This window comes from Erythrolamprus reginae, chromosome Z (genome assembly GCF_031021105.1).
Source record: "Erythrolamprus reginae isolate rEryReg1 chromosome Z, rEryReg1.hap1, whole genome shotgun sequence".
Classification (NCBI taxonomy): domain Eukaryota; kingdom Metazoa; phylum Chordata; class Lepidosauria; order Squamata; family Dipsadidae; genus Erythrolamprus; species Erythrolamprus reginae.
In genome coordinates this window covers 19,731,024-19,745,937 of record NC_091963.1, presented here as the reverse complement: position 1 = coordinate 19,745,937, position 14,914 = coordinate 19,731,024, and the positions used below count along the sequence as shown (strand labels likewise).

Here is a 14,914-nt window from a genome sequence, read left to right as displayed (position 1 = left end):
AAAAAATGTCCTGCTATCTGCAACTTTTGCATCCCAAAAACATATGGACTTCACAACTTGACCAGAATAAAGCAATAGACACAATTTATGTAGACTTCTGTAAAGCCTTTGATTCAGTGATAAATGACAAACTACTTCTAAAACTAAAATCTTATGGCATTTCCGTATTGCTGCATAAGTAGATAGCTACATTCCTATCAAACAGGCAATAAGTAGTCAAATGCCTTATCAAACCCTGCACCTGTTAACAGTGGTGTCCCTCAAGGTAGCGTTATAGGATCCCCTCTCTTTATACTTTACGTAAATGACTTTTGCAATTATATTATATATTATATGCATTCTCTTTGCTGATGATGTAAAACTATTTAACGTCACCGACAATGCTGCTACCCTGTAAAAAGACCTTGATTACGTGTCAGAATCGTCAAACAATTGGCAATTCCAAATCTCAAACAGCAAATTGCTAAATGCTCTGTCTTCGCATTAGAAAAAAAATCAGAACACAAAATATAAGCTAGATGGATATGAACTAGTAGATGACCATCACTCTGTCAAAGATCTTGAAGTACTCATCTCAAATGATCTAAGTGTCAGAGCTCACTGTAACTGTATTACCAAAAAAGCATTGAGTTGTTAACCTAATCTTCTGTAGCTTCTTCTCCAGTAATATTGGACTGCTAACTAAGGCATACAAAACTTTTCCTAAACCAATTCTAGAACCCGCATATTGGACATTAATACAATCGAATAAGTCCAGAGATATTTCATGACAAGAGTTCTCCATTCCTCTGCTCATAACAGAATTTTTGGGCTCAGAAAACTTAGAACTTCACCTTCTTTTGTCCCCTAAACATAGCACACAAAATCATCTGCTACATTGTCCTTTCTGTCAATAAATACTTCAGGTTCAACCACAACAATACAAGAGCACACAATAGATATATATATATATGGTAAACCGCTCCAAACATAATTACAGAAAATACAACTTCAGTAACAGAATTGTCAATGCTTGAAATGTAATACCTGACTTTTTGGTTTCTTCCCCACACGCTTTAACCTTAGATTGTCTACTTTAGACCTCACACATTGCTAAGTCTTAAGGGGCGTGCATAAGCCCACCAGCATGCATACCTTCCCTGTCCTAATGTTCCCTTTTATTCGTATCCATTTCATGTATTCATAATCTTATTATAAAATTATATATATAGTGTTTTACTCTGACTCTTCAAAAATCCTGCACTGACTTCTTTTGTAAACTTTGTGTCGAAAATATTGTTTAGGATTGTGCAATTTTTGAATTTTGTTTTCTTTAAAAGATAAAACATAGTTTATATGAATCCCTCTACTGCCACCATAATTTTTCTAGAGGTGTGCTACTGCTTCAGCTACCTTCAATTATCCTTGCATATATGCACATGCAGTATTTCACACCACATTTTTATCATTGATGCAGAAGCAACACACACAAGTCTAGTAGGTGTGGCTTCCAAAACAGGGACACAAAGTAGAAAAAGATATGGCTATTCTAATAATTTAAATAGGAAATACTTTCTATACGTTTCTGCACCTTCTGAAGCAGGACTCTCAAAGGATTGCCACAAAATATATTTTATGTAGCAATACTGTATTTCCTAGCAGGTAATTGAAGCAGGGCTATAGTAAGGGGGAAGTAGCTTTATACTGTGGGCAGGTCTGGGTCAGAACAATTAGAGAAATATAGCATGTATTATTTCTGTACAAAGTTACATTTATTCCAGCAGCCCCAAACTTTTTAGGGGTCAGGGGTCAATTCTGTGGAGGATGTATTTTCCCCAGACGGGGAGGGCATGGTTTGTACACTGTCTGGATCCTTCACATGCATGGATGGGGTTTCAAGCCAGTCCATAGACCAGGGGTTGGGAACCCCCGATTGATATTTTTAATGAAGTTCTTAATGGTAGCCTTGTCTTTTCTAGTTTGATTAGACCTGGGGGGGGGGGGATTGCTGCAATGAAGGCTGAACATACTAGCAGGCATGTCAGATTGTGAGAAAATAATGAACTTGCCATGCAATGTGGATTAGACTCAATTGAACTTCATATTGTAAACTGAATATTTATTTTCTCTAGTTTCTTTCCTGCTCTAAATTGTAGATTATAATTGACAGCTCTGCTGAAAAGGAATTAAACAACATTCAACACTTCTGATGTAAAAGACACAAAAGCAAATTTAAAAAAAATTAAGATATTACAATTGTGAAATGCTGTTCATGATAACCAGGAACTAAAGTCTACTGCACAGATGAGATCAATTTATGTTTTAACATTAGCCTAAATATGATTTATGTTTCTAGGAAGACATAAGGTAGCTTCAAACTTATACAACAAAAATCTACCTATTTTCTGAATGGGCAACAAATCATTTATATGGTATTTTTAAGTGTTTTGATATCTTAAAACATTAATTTCTTACTTATAAAGCTTATACATACACCATTGTTTTATGGAAGCATCTAAGAGTCTACTTTAAGTGCTGTTGCCTTCTGTTCTTTTCAAGCTATGAGAACTAGCAACCAATACAGCCTCAATCACAGCTGCATTCTCAGCCACTTGAATGCTACTTGAATGCCACTTTACCAGGCTGGTAAAAGCTTGTTGTTCACAACAGAGAACTTTTCTTTGGTCCTTATAGAGGCAGTGCCATACTTTAAAAAGGAAACAGGACTTTGCTCTGTGCTCTTTTATCATCCAGGTAAGAGAAATCTGCTTGAAAAATGCAGGGTACTTGACAAACAATACCTGTTCCACCTGTAACTAGTTTCCTTATCTGAAAAAATATTAAAGCAGCCAAAGACATTTCAACAATGTCCCTGCCAGGAGGTTCTATTAATGAAATATAAGAAAATGCATTCCTGGTAAAAATAGTTCGTGCAAAAATATTACATTTTCTATTAGCTTCATTTTAATTCATCTTAATTAGCATTTGTCGAATGATTAGCAGGATGAAATCCATAAACATTGACAAACAAATAAGTTGTGAAAGAAAACATGGAATAAAAATGTATCAGCAATGGTCACTCTAGATGCCACTTGACTAACCTCATTTGGATTTTCAGAATCAAAGCTAGGAAATTTAAAATAATTTTACGAGGCACAAGCAATAGTGAATAGTACAAGCAAACAGTGAAACAAAGAACCATTTCTTTGGAAGAGAATCGAAACTAGGTCAGCAAGTGTTGTATTGCCTCTGTACAAATCGATAGTGAGACCACACTTGGAGTACTGTGTACAGTTCTGGTCACCGCACCTCAAAAAGGATATAATGGAACTGGAAAAAGTGTAAAGAAGGGCAACGAGAATGATCAAGGAAATGGAGCACCTCCCTTATGAAACCAGGTTGCAACACCTTGGTCTCTTCAGCCTTGAAAGATGGCGTTTAAGAGGGGACTTGATCAAAGTGTATAAAAACACGCATGGGCTAGAAAAGGTGGATAGAGAAAAAAAATCTTTTTTCTATCTCACACAATACTAGGATGAAGGGGCACTCCCTAAAGCTCATAGGTAAGAAAGCAAGGACAAATAAAGGGAAATATTGCTTCACCCAGAGGTCATTGGTTTATGGAATTCACTTCCAGAAGAGGTCGTGACAGATGTCAGCCTTGATAGCTTCAAGGCAGGATTAGACAGATTCATGGATGCCAAGTGTATCAGTGGTTATTCAAACGGATGTCCATGTGCCGCCTCTGTTGGTTGAGGCAGGCAGGATTCCCTTGAGTACCATTTGTTGGGGATCAAGGGAAAGAGACGGTCTTGCATTCTCTTTCTACTCAAGGTCACCATGTACAATTGGTGGGCCACTGTGTGACACAGAATGCTGGACTCAATGGGCTTTGGCCTGATTTAGCATGGCTCTTCTTATGTTCTTATGTTCATTTGAAATATTATCAACCTTTATTCATTCATTTAGGGCAGGGGTATCTAACTCAAGGTCCATGAGCCAGATCTGGGTGCTTACAACTGGTCTGCAGGGTGTTCCAGAAAAAATGGAATTCATGGGGGCTGCATTCAGCCCCCCACAAGCTAAAAACAAAACAAAAGGAGAAATGTATTTGAGCATACAGGAAGGGATAGTATAGGAGAAAAAGAAAAAGGAAAGAAAAATAAAAAGAAGGAAAGATGGAAAGGAAGAAGAAATAAGAATGAACAGAAAGGGAAAAAGAAGGGAAGGAGAGAAAGATGCAGATTATAAGGAGAGTGAGTGAGGGTCTGAGGGAAGTCCTATTTTAAGCACTTCACCACCACAGGTGCCCCCGATATGAGTCATGTTGAGCTGACCATGACACCATGGCCACAGCCACCCGCAACCATGCCCACCTTGGCCCTCCAAGGTCAAACACAACCCTGATATGGCATTCAATGAAATTAAATTTGACTCCCCTGATTTACAGCAAATTAACTTTCTTTGGCATTCTCTTCATAATTTGAAAAGATTTTTGTGAAAATAATATATGGTATAGAAAAGATCTATAATCCTCCCTTAAGAGTTTTTATCCTTTTATCACAATATTTAATCACAAATGTTTCAATTTAAATCTCAGACTTAGTAATATAAGTAATATGATTACTATAAAAGAAAAAGTAGCTCTTCGGTTAAACACAGAAAATGGAATTTTTAGTTTCTCAAGAGCTAGGTTGGTTTCTCAAAATGAAATTTCACCTCCAGTTGCATAATTGCAAGATTTCCTCATGATTCAAGACTAGGCTTACAAAATTATAGCATTTGGGATTCAGAATGTGTATGTGAATGAGTATAACATAATCTTTCATGTTATAGTTGTAGAACCTTGCTGAGACTCATTATTTTCTATGTTTTGATGCCCCGAGAAAATATATTGCTTCTCTCTTAATAATGCAGACTAACTTAAAGCAGTTTCTACATTGCTATATTTCAGATCTCAAATATTTTATTCATATGCCCTAAATTAAATAGAGCCTAGCTAGAATTTTTGGCACAAAGTATAAGTTCCTCACTGAAAACCCTCTTTGGGCTATTGCAAAACGGCTGAGCACTAGAGAAATAAGGTAAGAAGCTCAAGCAACAATTTTCTGGTTTTATGAAAGGGCAGAACTTTTTTATATAAAATAAAATATATTACTTGCCATCTTGTTTTAGGATAAGTCTGAACAAAACTTGGTTTGCAAATCACTATTGTAATCAAAATTGAAAAAATATTTGTGATAAATTGAGTCAAATCTTGATAATTCTTTTGCCGTTTATTGATTCTCTGCAAGTAGTAAAATATCTAGGCCTTGAGAAAATGCATTGAACTATATGCAGATTAATCCAGGACATGAATGTTTCTTTCAATGATACGTTTCCTAGAATATTTGATACCAATATATGTATCTTCATCAGCATATAAAGTACAATAGTAGAAATGTTTACTATTGTGAAAGTATACAGTGAATTAGATAATCCTACGCTAAAGTGTGCAAAGGTCTATAATAACAATAAGAGGTTTTGGAGAATATATATATATATATATATCACATGTTTTTGCTGTATATATATCCCTTAATTTTGCATTATTCAAGTTACACTACAAAGCTAAAATTTCTGTTGTATCATATTTGCAAAATCATGCCATTAAAAATAAAAAAACAACCCCTTTAAATGTGGTTTAACAATATATTCTGAAACTCTGCTCTTTAGCTAACAGAAGTGTATTTCTATCAAACTGGTAAAATATCTGTAGGTTTTGAAGATTAATATCATAATCTACTAACTTGGTCCATGTTGCTGGAGGTGATGAAACCTGAACTAAAACATCAAAGAATCTTTTTACCCATGCTGAAGTATATATGAAATCTACTTCATTTTTACAGAAGGTATATTCAAAATCTTTCAAGGGGTAAAATATCAAACACTGTATTTCCGAAATACAGTTCTTGAATTATAAGGAGAAAATAGTCAAACTATTGAAATTAATAGTATTCATCTGCTAGTTCCATTTATTTTAGACAAACTTTCTTTGAATATAATCTTCTAAATCTTTGGCTAAATGCATAAGCCCCACTCTTTGGCTAAGTGCATAAGCTCCACTCTTCTATTATTTAGACTTGACTAATTTTAATGTTTCTAAATATTCTCATAAAGCATAAGTTCATAAATTTAGCATAATTTTCCAGACAAAAATGCGTATTCCTGAGACCCGCTGTCAGAACCCAGAAGCATATGTAGACTTACTTCTAAGTATTTCCTTTTTGTTTCTCATTTATAGTGAGAAATCTTGCCAAACCGAAGCAAAATCATTAAAGCAGAGGTGTGTTTCAGCAGTTCTGGTAAACCAGTAGCAGAAATATTGAGTAGTTTGGGGAAGCGGTAAATACCACCTCTGACTGGTCCTGTCTGCATCTATTCTCTGCTTTCCGAGTTTCAGCTGATTGGGAGGAAAGGGGGATTTTGCAATAACCTTCCCCTGGAGTGAGGAGGGAATGGAGATTTTACAATTGCCTTTCCCTGCCACGTCCACCAAGGCAAGCCATGGAGCCCCCCAGAACCGGTAGTAAAAAAAATTGAAACTCACCACTGCATTAAAGATACGCTCAGTACTTCTGTGGACTTGAGCCTTGCCTTTTCTTCCTAACCAAACTATCTAATGGGGCAACCTTTGAAGAGAGTTCAGAAACTGCAAATTGTGCAGAATGCAGCTGCGCGAGAAGTCACGGGCTTGCCCAGACACGTACATATCTCTCCAAAACTCCACGGTCTGCATTGCCTGCCAATTGGTTTTCGGACTCAATTCAAAATGTTGTTTATGATCTATAAAGCCCTACATGGCATCGGGCCAGAATACCTGCGGGACTGCCTTCTGCTGCATGAATCCCAGCAACTGGTTAGGTCCCACAGAATTGGCCTTCTCCAAGTCCCATCAGCTAGACAATGTTGTTTGGCGGGAACCTAGGGGAAGAGCCTTCTCTGTGGAGGCCCCGGCCCTCTGGAATCAGCTCCCCCTTCCGAGATTTACACTGTCCCCATTCTCCTTGCCTTTTGTAAAAGTTTAAAGACCTATCTGTGCTGCCAGGCTTGGGACCACTAGACCCTAGACCCCTGGCCGACAAGTGTAGTATGACTTGTGGTGTGAATGAGAATGAATGATTTTCAACGTTATTTTTAGTTTTTAAAGTTTTTAAGTTTGCTGTCTCTTTGTTATCTGGAATGAAGCCCCTCCCTTCCAGAAATCCAGATTATTTTACATTATAGTAGCCCATGACAATGCAATAAAAGTGATGTTATACAGTGGTACCTCGAGATACGAGTTTAATTCGTTCCGGACCTGGGCTCTTAAGTCGAGCAGCTCTTATCTCGAACGACTTTTCCCCATAGGAATTAATGTAAATAATTTTAATTGGTTCCAGCCCTCAAAAAACTCACAAAGTTAGTCTAAATTATGCAAACAGACAAGTTTTTAATGAAGAAATGTACATGTACATATAAATGAATAATGAAGTTTCTTTTACTTAACTTGTAAACTTTCTTAAACTTTTAAATTTACATATGTTCAACTTCTCTGCCACCCAATCCTGTAGGACAGAGGTCCCCAACCCTTTTTGCACCAGGGACCGGCTTTAAGCGATCAAGAGAGGAATGGGTGAATGAATGGACGGAGGGTGGGAAGGAAGGAAGGAAAGAGGGAAGGGACAGGAACAGAGGAAGGAAGCAAGGAAACTTATGAAAGGGGAGAGTAAGAGAGGAATGAGTGAAGGGAGGGAGGGAGGGAAGAAGGTGGGAAGGAGAAAGAAAAGAAGAAATAGAGGAAGGGAAGGTAAAAGAGAGAAAGAAAAAGAGCTAACTTCCGCGTTCAGCTTCAGGAGACCCCCAGGCCGGCTGCAAGCACCCCCCGAGCCCCCCAGGCCGGCTGCAACCTTTTAAAACACGCACGCCGCTTCGCAGCTGTCTCCTGAAGCCGAACGCGGAAGTTAGCGTTCGGCTTCAGGAGACAGCTCCTTGGCGCTCGTATCTCGAATTTGGGCTTGTAAGTAGAACAAAAATATCTCTCCCCTCCCAGCTCTTATCTCGAGTTGCTCGTAAGTAGAGCAGCTCTTATGTCGGGGTTCCACTGTATTCCTTTCCTTTTGGAGATACCAACAACAATGCGCTCATTTGCACACTTTAATTTCTTATTATTGGGGGATAAACATCTTCCTCTGATATTTTAGTAGAATCACACTTTTTCTTACCTCATTGCCTTTGCTTACTCGTCTTGCAACAATCAGTTGAATCATCCCCCGTTTATTTCCCTCGGTGGACATGGACTTACGCAAAGTTTCCATGGCATCTTGGTTTGTCTTTGCCAATAATGATTCTCCATTTACTGCTATTAATTGATCATTCACTCGGAGCCTTCCATCCTGACAAGTAAAAAGAAATTTGAGACTTATTAAAGTTTTTTTTTTCTGGCTTCATTAATTTAACAAAGTAGAATATGGGGGGAAAACATAAATTATGAATTTTTATGCATATATGTGTGTGTGTGTGTGTGTGTGTGTGTGTGTGTATGTGTGAGGGAGGAAGAAAAATTTTATATAATAGTTTCAATAAAAGATTACCATGTTTTATCAGTCTCATCCAAATAGAATGCATATTGTGCATGTATTCATTCATAAATTGCAAGTAACATCAGTGGGTAATTGGGATAATAAATTTAAATTTCCAGAATTAATTTCTTGGCAAAAGTAAGGACACTGTGAATCCACTTCCACTGTACAGTTCAAAATAACGTGTATGCTCAAAATTATTGCATGAATACTTAAATAAGAATGTTTCCCTTAAAATCAAATTAATGTACATAATTACTTCCTACCAAAACATAACTTTGCAACATTACAAAAACGTATGTTCTAATAAGAATTGTTCTTATTGCATCTCCAATAACGATGATCTTCTAATATATAACATTTAAGAAATTGTGATCCAAATTTTCCTTGTTAAGAGAAAGTATTTAAATGAATCACACCCGTTTTTTTGCCTTTAGATGCAAATAGTTTCCTATAAAACTTTTCATGTGACATCTATCCTTGTAAGTTATCATAAATTCATAGCTCTCAGCATGCTGAAAACCAAAGTATTACCTAGGGCTTGCTGAGATTACAAACTGCAAAATCAGGAATATCACTAATAAGTTACAAGTGATAAGGAGACTGGTAAAGAAGAGGAAAAGGAACAGAAACAGACAAACAATTAATGGACAGAGGGGAATCAATTGAGAGCTTATCTCAAAAACATCAACTTAGTCCAAAGAGGAGAAAAAAATTACAAAAACATATATTTTAATAAGAATTGTTCTTATTGCATCTCCAATAACTTGATGATCTTCTAATATAGAACATTTAGGACAATTGTGATCTAAATTTTCCTTGTTAAGAGAAAGTGGTTAAATGAATCACACCCAGTTTTTTGCCTTTAGATGCAAATAATTTCCTATAATTGAAAAAAAGATACGCTAGGAATACTTAGTTGTAGACTCACAATACAAACTTGACATGCGTAATGAAATCAATTCATTACATTTCTTCCGTTTTGTGGCCCTTCTTGCCTTGAAATAAAGGTCAAGAATGATTTTCGTAGACCATAGGTGTCAAACTCGTGACGTCACATTGTCGTTATGCAGGGCTGGGATTCAGCCAGTTTGGACAAACTTGTTGTTAATTTTTTGTGCAGTTCAGAGAACTAAGCTACTGGCTGGTCCTGCCCCTCCCTATCCACGCTGTCCCATCCCTCCCACTCACTCCTTGTCACGCCTCGCTCAACTTGGGCGATGGCTAGAGTCACAATGGGGCATAGCTGTTGCTGCTGTCTGATTTCCTCCTTGCTTCAAATACGTAGTCCAGCTGATCTTTTTGATATCTTCCTAGTAAGTCTTCCTTCACGTCTTGCCCAGCTGTCTCCCATGAGAAGCCATGCCCACTTGCCTGCCTTCCCTGTTGTCTTCCCCTCAGCCCTGCTCGCTTGCCTGCCAATGATGCTTCTTCATTGCCTGCCCACTGGCAAACAACGGATACCGCAAAGATTGGGCAATTTCCTATGTACCATTCCAAACCAATCTCTCCCATCTTTTGGGTTGGCAAAACAAAAGCCCACCTAAAGATTGTGACTTCCTGCCGAGTGCATGCTGGCAAAAGGAGGCTGGGAGAGGAGGGAGAGAAGGGGAACATTTCCTGTTTTCTGCCTCCATTGGGTTGTCTGTACCACATTGGATTGGGATGGGGGGGATGTGAAACAAAAGCTCACTTAGTCCATACACCAGCAAAGCAATGAATCTCTCAGTTTGAGCATTGGCAGCTTGAAGGTTAGATTGTGCATTCAGAAATTCATATGCTGCTGCTCCAAGCACAGCTCGGGATGCAGAGCCAACCAGGGGCTTGTTAAGGCATCCAGTATGCTGCCACTAAGCTCCTTGGTGCAGGTGACAGCAAGGAACCCAGGAACTTAGTGGTAGTATACTGCATGCTCTTCATTGCAATTTTTCCCATTTGTGGAACTGTGGGTGGCCGTGGCCTGTGTGAGAGGCATCCAGCCCCTGTAGCAACAGTTTTATACTGGTAGATAGACAGTGTAAAAAGGAGATGCTGACAGAATCTCTTGCAAGACCTTCTATTAATGTAGCTTTATAAAAAGTAGAACTGGTTTATAAGGTTGTATTTCCTGTCTGTCTACGTCACAAGGGTGAAATCAATCAGATTGATCAAAACAGGATTCTCCCACCCACTCCCACAGCTCAAACAATTAAGGTGGGTCCCTTCTGAGTCTCCTGTCCTGCCCATTTTACTGTGCTGGCTTTCATCTGAGAATTTCCAAGACAGCATTCCCATAACTGCCTTTTCCCACATACCATTACATATTTTGATTGGAACCACCCATTATATTAAACTATGTTGAATCAAAACCCTTAGCTTGGGGTGTCAAACTCAACACCCACAAGCCATATGCATCATACACTAGCCACCCTCATGCCCATTTAGCAAACAGAGAAAAGTCATCATGATACATCACAACAATGTGACGCCATGCGTTTGACACTTTTGCTTTAGCAAAAGCATACTATCTATTGAGCATATCACAAGCCTAAACTATGTAATATTTTACTTGCAGCATCCAAAGTTAAGAGAGCATTTGCTGTATCCTCATCATAATCATACTAATTATTCAAATGGAAAACTAGGAAATGGAGGAAGGAACAGTGCATAACAGAAAATCAATAGCGGTTTGCCTAAGAGATGTTGGATTATGGAACATTATCTGACATGTCTGAGATATACTTGCCTTAGAAGCTGCTCCACCATTAATAATGGACTTCACAAAGATGCCAAGGTCTGCGTGATTCTCTTTCGACCGGTTACCTTTCACACTGACGCCAAGTCCAGCTGAGCCAGAATCATTAAGTGGAACCTCAAAAGTGAGAAATTCTCTGGTGCCGTCAGCGGTAAGAACAAGATCCTCTTCTTCTGGTTGCTATCAGGAAAAATTCAACATGGTCTTTTTTTTTTTTAAAGAAAAAACCCCCCTCTTGTTTGCAATTATTCTTAACTACAATTACATAATACAGTATTTTGAAAAATGGTGGCGGTATAATACTACTATTATAATTTCTATTAACATTCTGTAGGGAAATTTGTGATAATGGTACATCTGCCAGCACCGTCAAATAATTCCTAGAACCAGATGTGGCAGTCCGTGTGTTTAAAAACACAGAAGGAAATTGGTGTGTGTGTAAGAGAAAGAGAATATATGCACATGGATTTAAATGTGGTACTTTCTGGATTATTACAAAATACAACTGCTTAATTTCCAAACAGGAAACTATTATTAGATGCATTAAACCTAAAGTTCTGTAGGATCACTTGTCCTGGAATTCACTTCCAGAAGAAGTCATGACAGCTGTCAGCCTTGATAGCTTCAAAGCAGAATTAGACAGATTCATGGATGCCAAGTGTATTGGTGGTTATTGAAACGGATGTCCATGTGCCACCTCTGTTGCTTGAGGCAGGCAGGATTCCCTTGAGTACCATTTGTTGGGCATCAAGGGAAAGGGAGGGTTTTGCCTTCTCTTTCTGCTCAAGATCCCCATGGACAATTGGTGGGCCACTGTTTGACACAGAATGTTGGACTCGAGGGACTTTGACCCGATTCAGCACGGCTCTTCTTATGTTCTTATGTTCTTATGTTCTTTGAAATACTGGCATTTGACTATCTATGTTTTCTAAGCATCAAGAAAGTTAACAGCAAGCAGATGGATAAATATCAATTAGTTATTTGTCTGGCTCTTCTTTTTCAGTTAGGACTATTAATATTATTCAAGAAATGATAAGGGGGGAAAAACACCTAAAATACAATCAGGTATCAGCAAGTCCTTTTACTTTGAGCACCAGAAACATTCTATGCAACACACTATTGTTAGTATAATGTTCTTTTGCCTTTTCTCCTTTTACAACTCTTGTTCTCATTTTACAAACTCCTTTCAACATGCTGCCTTAGATCCAAATAAATAATAATAGATATTCACCTTCTGAATACTGCCTACAGACAGAGGTGTCAAACCTACCATGACAAAGATAAGATATATGCTGTTTTGCTACTGTATTTTAAACATTGAACACTCATACTCTACATATTGTCATGATGGGAATACATTTGCTTTTGAGCAAAATAAGACTGGTGAGCAAGATTTGCTGCCTTAACGAGGAAACTGTGCAGATGTAGCCATTAAGGTGTTGCTAGTTAATATCAACGTGTTTATTTAGGAAATTTATATGTGTCTTCTTTGCCACTGTAATATAATATATTTTCTTTGCTAAGATCAAAATAGAAAGTGATAACTCAATTCAAAAGTACATCCACATTTAAGATTAGAACTAGAAAGTTCCCTTCTGCACTCTCTACTTGCAAAAATAAATCTGAAGGAAACAAATGATGATCCCCCCCCCCCCCCACTAAAGCAAAACATTATTTTGGTCAAGGAGCAGCATTTTGCAGCATCTTCCCCTGAAGTTGGGTGGAAATGGAGATTTTGCAGTACTCTTCCCCTATCTCGCTACTAAGCCACATCCAGCAAGCCACACCACGTCCACCAAACCATGGCCACAGAACTGGTAGCAAAAAAAATTGGATTTCACCACTGTACTTATCTGTACCTTTCAATTATTCCTGCTAAAACTGATTGTAAAAATAAATAAATCAATAAATTGTTGCTTAATACTATTATGAATTTTATTGTATTGAATCCATGTGCCATCTGCTTGATCATAGGAATGCACAAGTGCAGACAGAAAGAGATTTGGGGAAAGGTGGCAGTAGTAAACCAAATAACAAAGCTTTTTTTAAAATTCTCCTTCAAAAGGGATTTCCTGCATCCTGCCCCAAATTGTGCATCAATTATTAAATAAATTATCTCCAATTGTTAAATAAAGTATCTTCCTAAATCAATGATTTGACCTAAACGTATACTATGATTTTTTTTAAAGAAGAAAATATTAATATATTAAATATTCAGGTCCACTGACTTAACTTCTTATTTTTTTAAAAAAAAATAGGAATATAGTAAGCAATAATAATTAAACTAATACTTTTGGAGGGGATGAATTCTGATGTGGGCATAGCTAATATTTCAAAATCTTAAGGGACTACTAGAAGACAGGAGGAGGATTATACATGACATAATGCTATGATCTTTAAATTGGAGAATAAACAAACCATAACAATTAATTTATAATAGCATTAAGCAACAATTTATTGATTTATTTATTTTTACAATCTGTTTTAGCAGGAATAATTGAAAAGTAGAGATAAGTACAGTGGTGAAATTCAATTTTTTTTTTGCTACCAGTTCTGTGGTCGTGTTTTGGTGGACGTGGTGTAGCTTAGTGCAGGGGTCCCCAACCACCGGGCCGCGGACCAGTACCGGGCCGCGGGGCATGTTGCACTGGTCCGTGGAGTCAGCAGCTGCCAGTCCTCCTGCCGCCGCCCCCTCCCTCCAGTGCTTCATCTCCCGCTGGGAAAGAGGCCTCGGGAGGCAGGTTCTGCCGGCCACAGGGCGATGGACGGGACAGAGGGGCGGGAAGGACCGGGGGGAGGGGCTCAAGCCTCTTTTGGCTTCTGCCGTGGCACGCCTTTGCATTTTTGGCTGGGGGGGGAGGCAGGAGGGCCGGCCTGACCCCCTCCCTCCAGCGCTTCACCTGCCGCCGGGCAAGAGGGTTTGGGAGGCAGGTTCTGCCGGCCACAGGGCGATGGCGGGAAAGAGGGGCGTGAAGGACCAGCACCCCCATACTTAATCCCGCCCCCACACCCCTTTCCGCCCCCACCGGGCCATAGAAAAATTGCCTTGCTGAAACTGGTCCCTGGTGGAAAAAACGTTGGGGACCACTGGCTTAGTGGATGTAACTTAGTAGCGTGACAGGGGAAGAGTACTGCAAAATCTCCATTTCCACCCAACTCCAGGGGAAGATGCTGCAAAATCCCAATTCTCACCCCACTCTGGGGCCAGCCAGAGGTGGTATTTGCTGGTTCTCCCAACTACTCAAAATTTCTCTTACCAGTTCTCTGAACTACTCAAAATTTCGGCTACTGATTATTCAGAACCTGTCAAAAACTGCTAGATTTCACTGCTGTATAAATACTACTTGAGAATCAGGCCTAAAAGTCTAAAACATGGTATGATTCTGTTTTCTTTTCATATAACAAAACAGTATTTATAGTAATTATATTAACATTAGTATTGGCAATGTGTAGCTGTAGGCAGGGATTTCAAGATAGTTTAAAATACCATTCAATGATATAATTGTGTACCATAGGTAACATAGATATGGGAAAAAGCTACATTGGAACATATGTGATGTCTTACCTAACATTTTAGCCATAGTGAATAAGTTGTACAATT

General features: G+C 38.5%; 1 protein-coding gene across 1 annotated transcript in view; it reads right to left on the bottom strand.

Annotated features, from left to right (window-relative positions):
• Nucleotides 1-14,914, bottom strand: part of PARD3 (par-3 family cell polarity regulator) — a 716,596-nt gene that overhangs the window by 229,354 nt on the left and 472,328 nt on the right. The window contains 2 exon segments of the mRNA XM_070728743.1: nt 8,223-8,393; nt 11,305-11,493. Of these exon segments, the coding sequence (XP_070584844.1) occupies nt 8,223-8,393; nt 11,305-11,493 (360 nt within the window).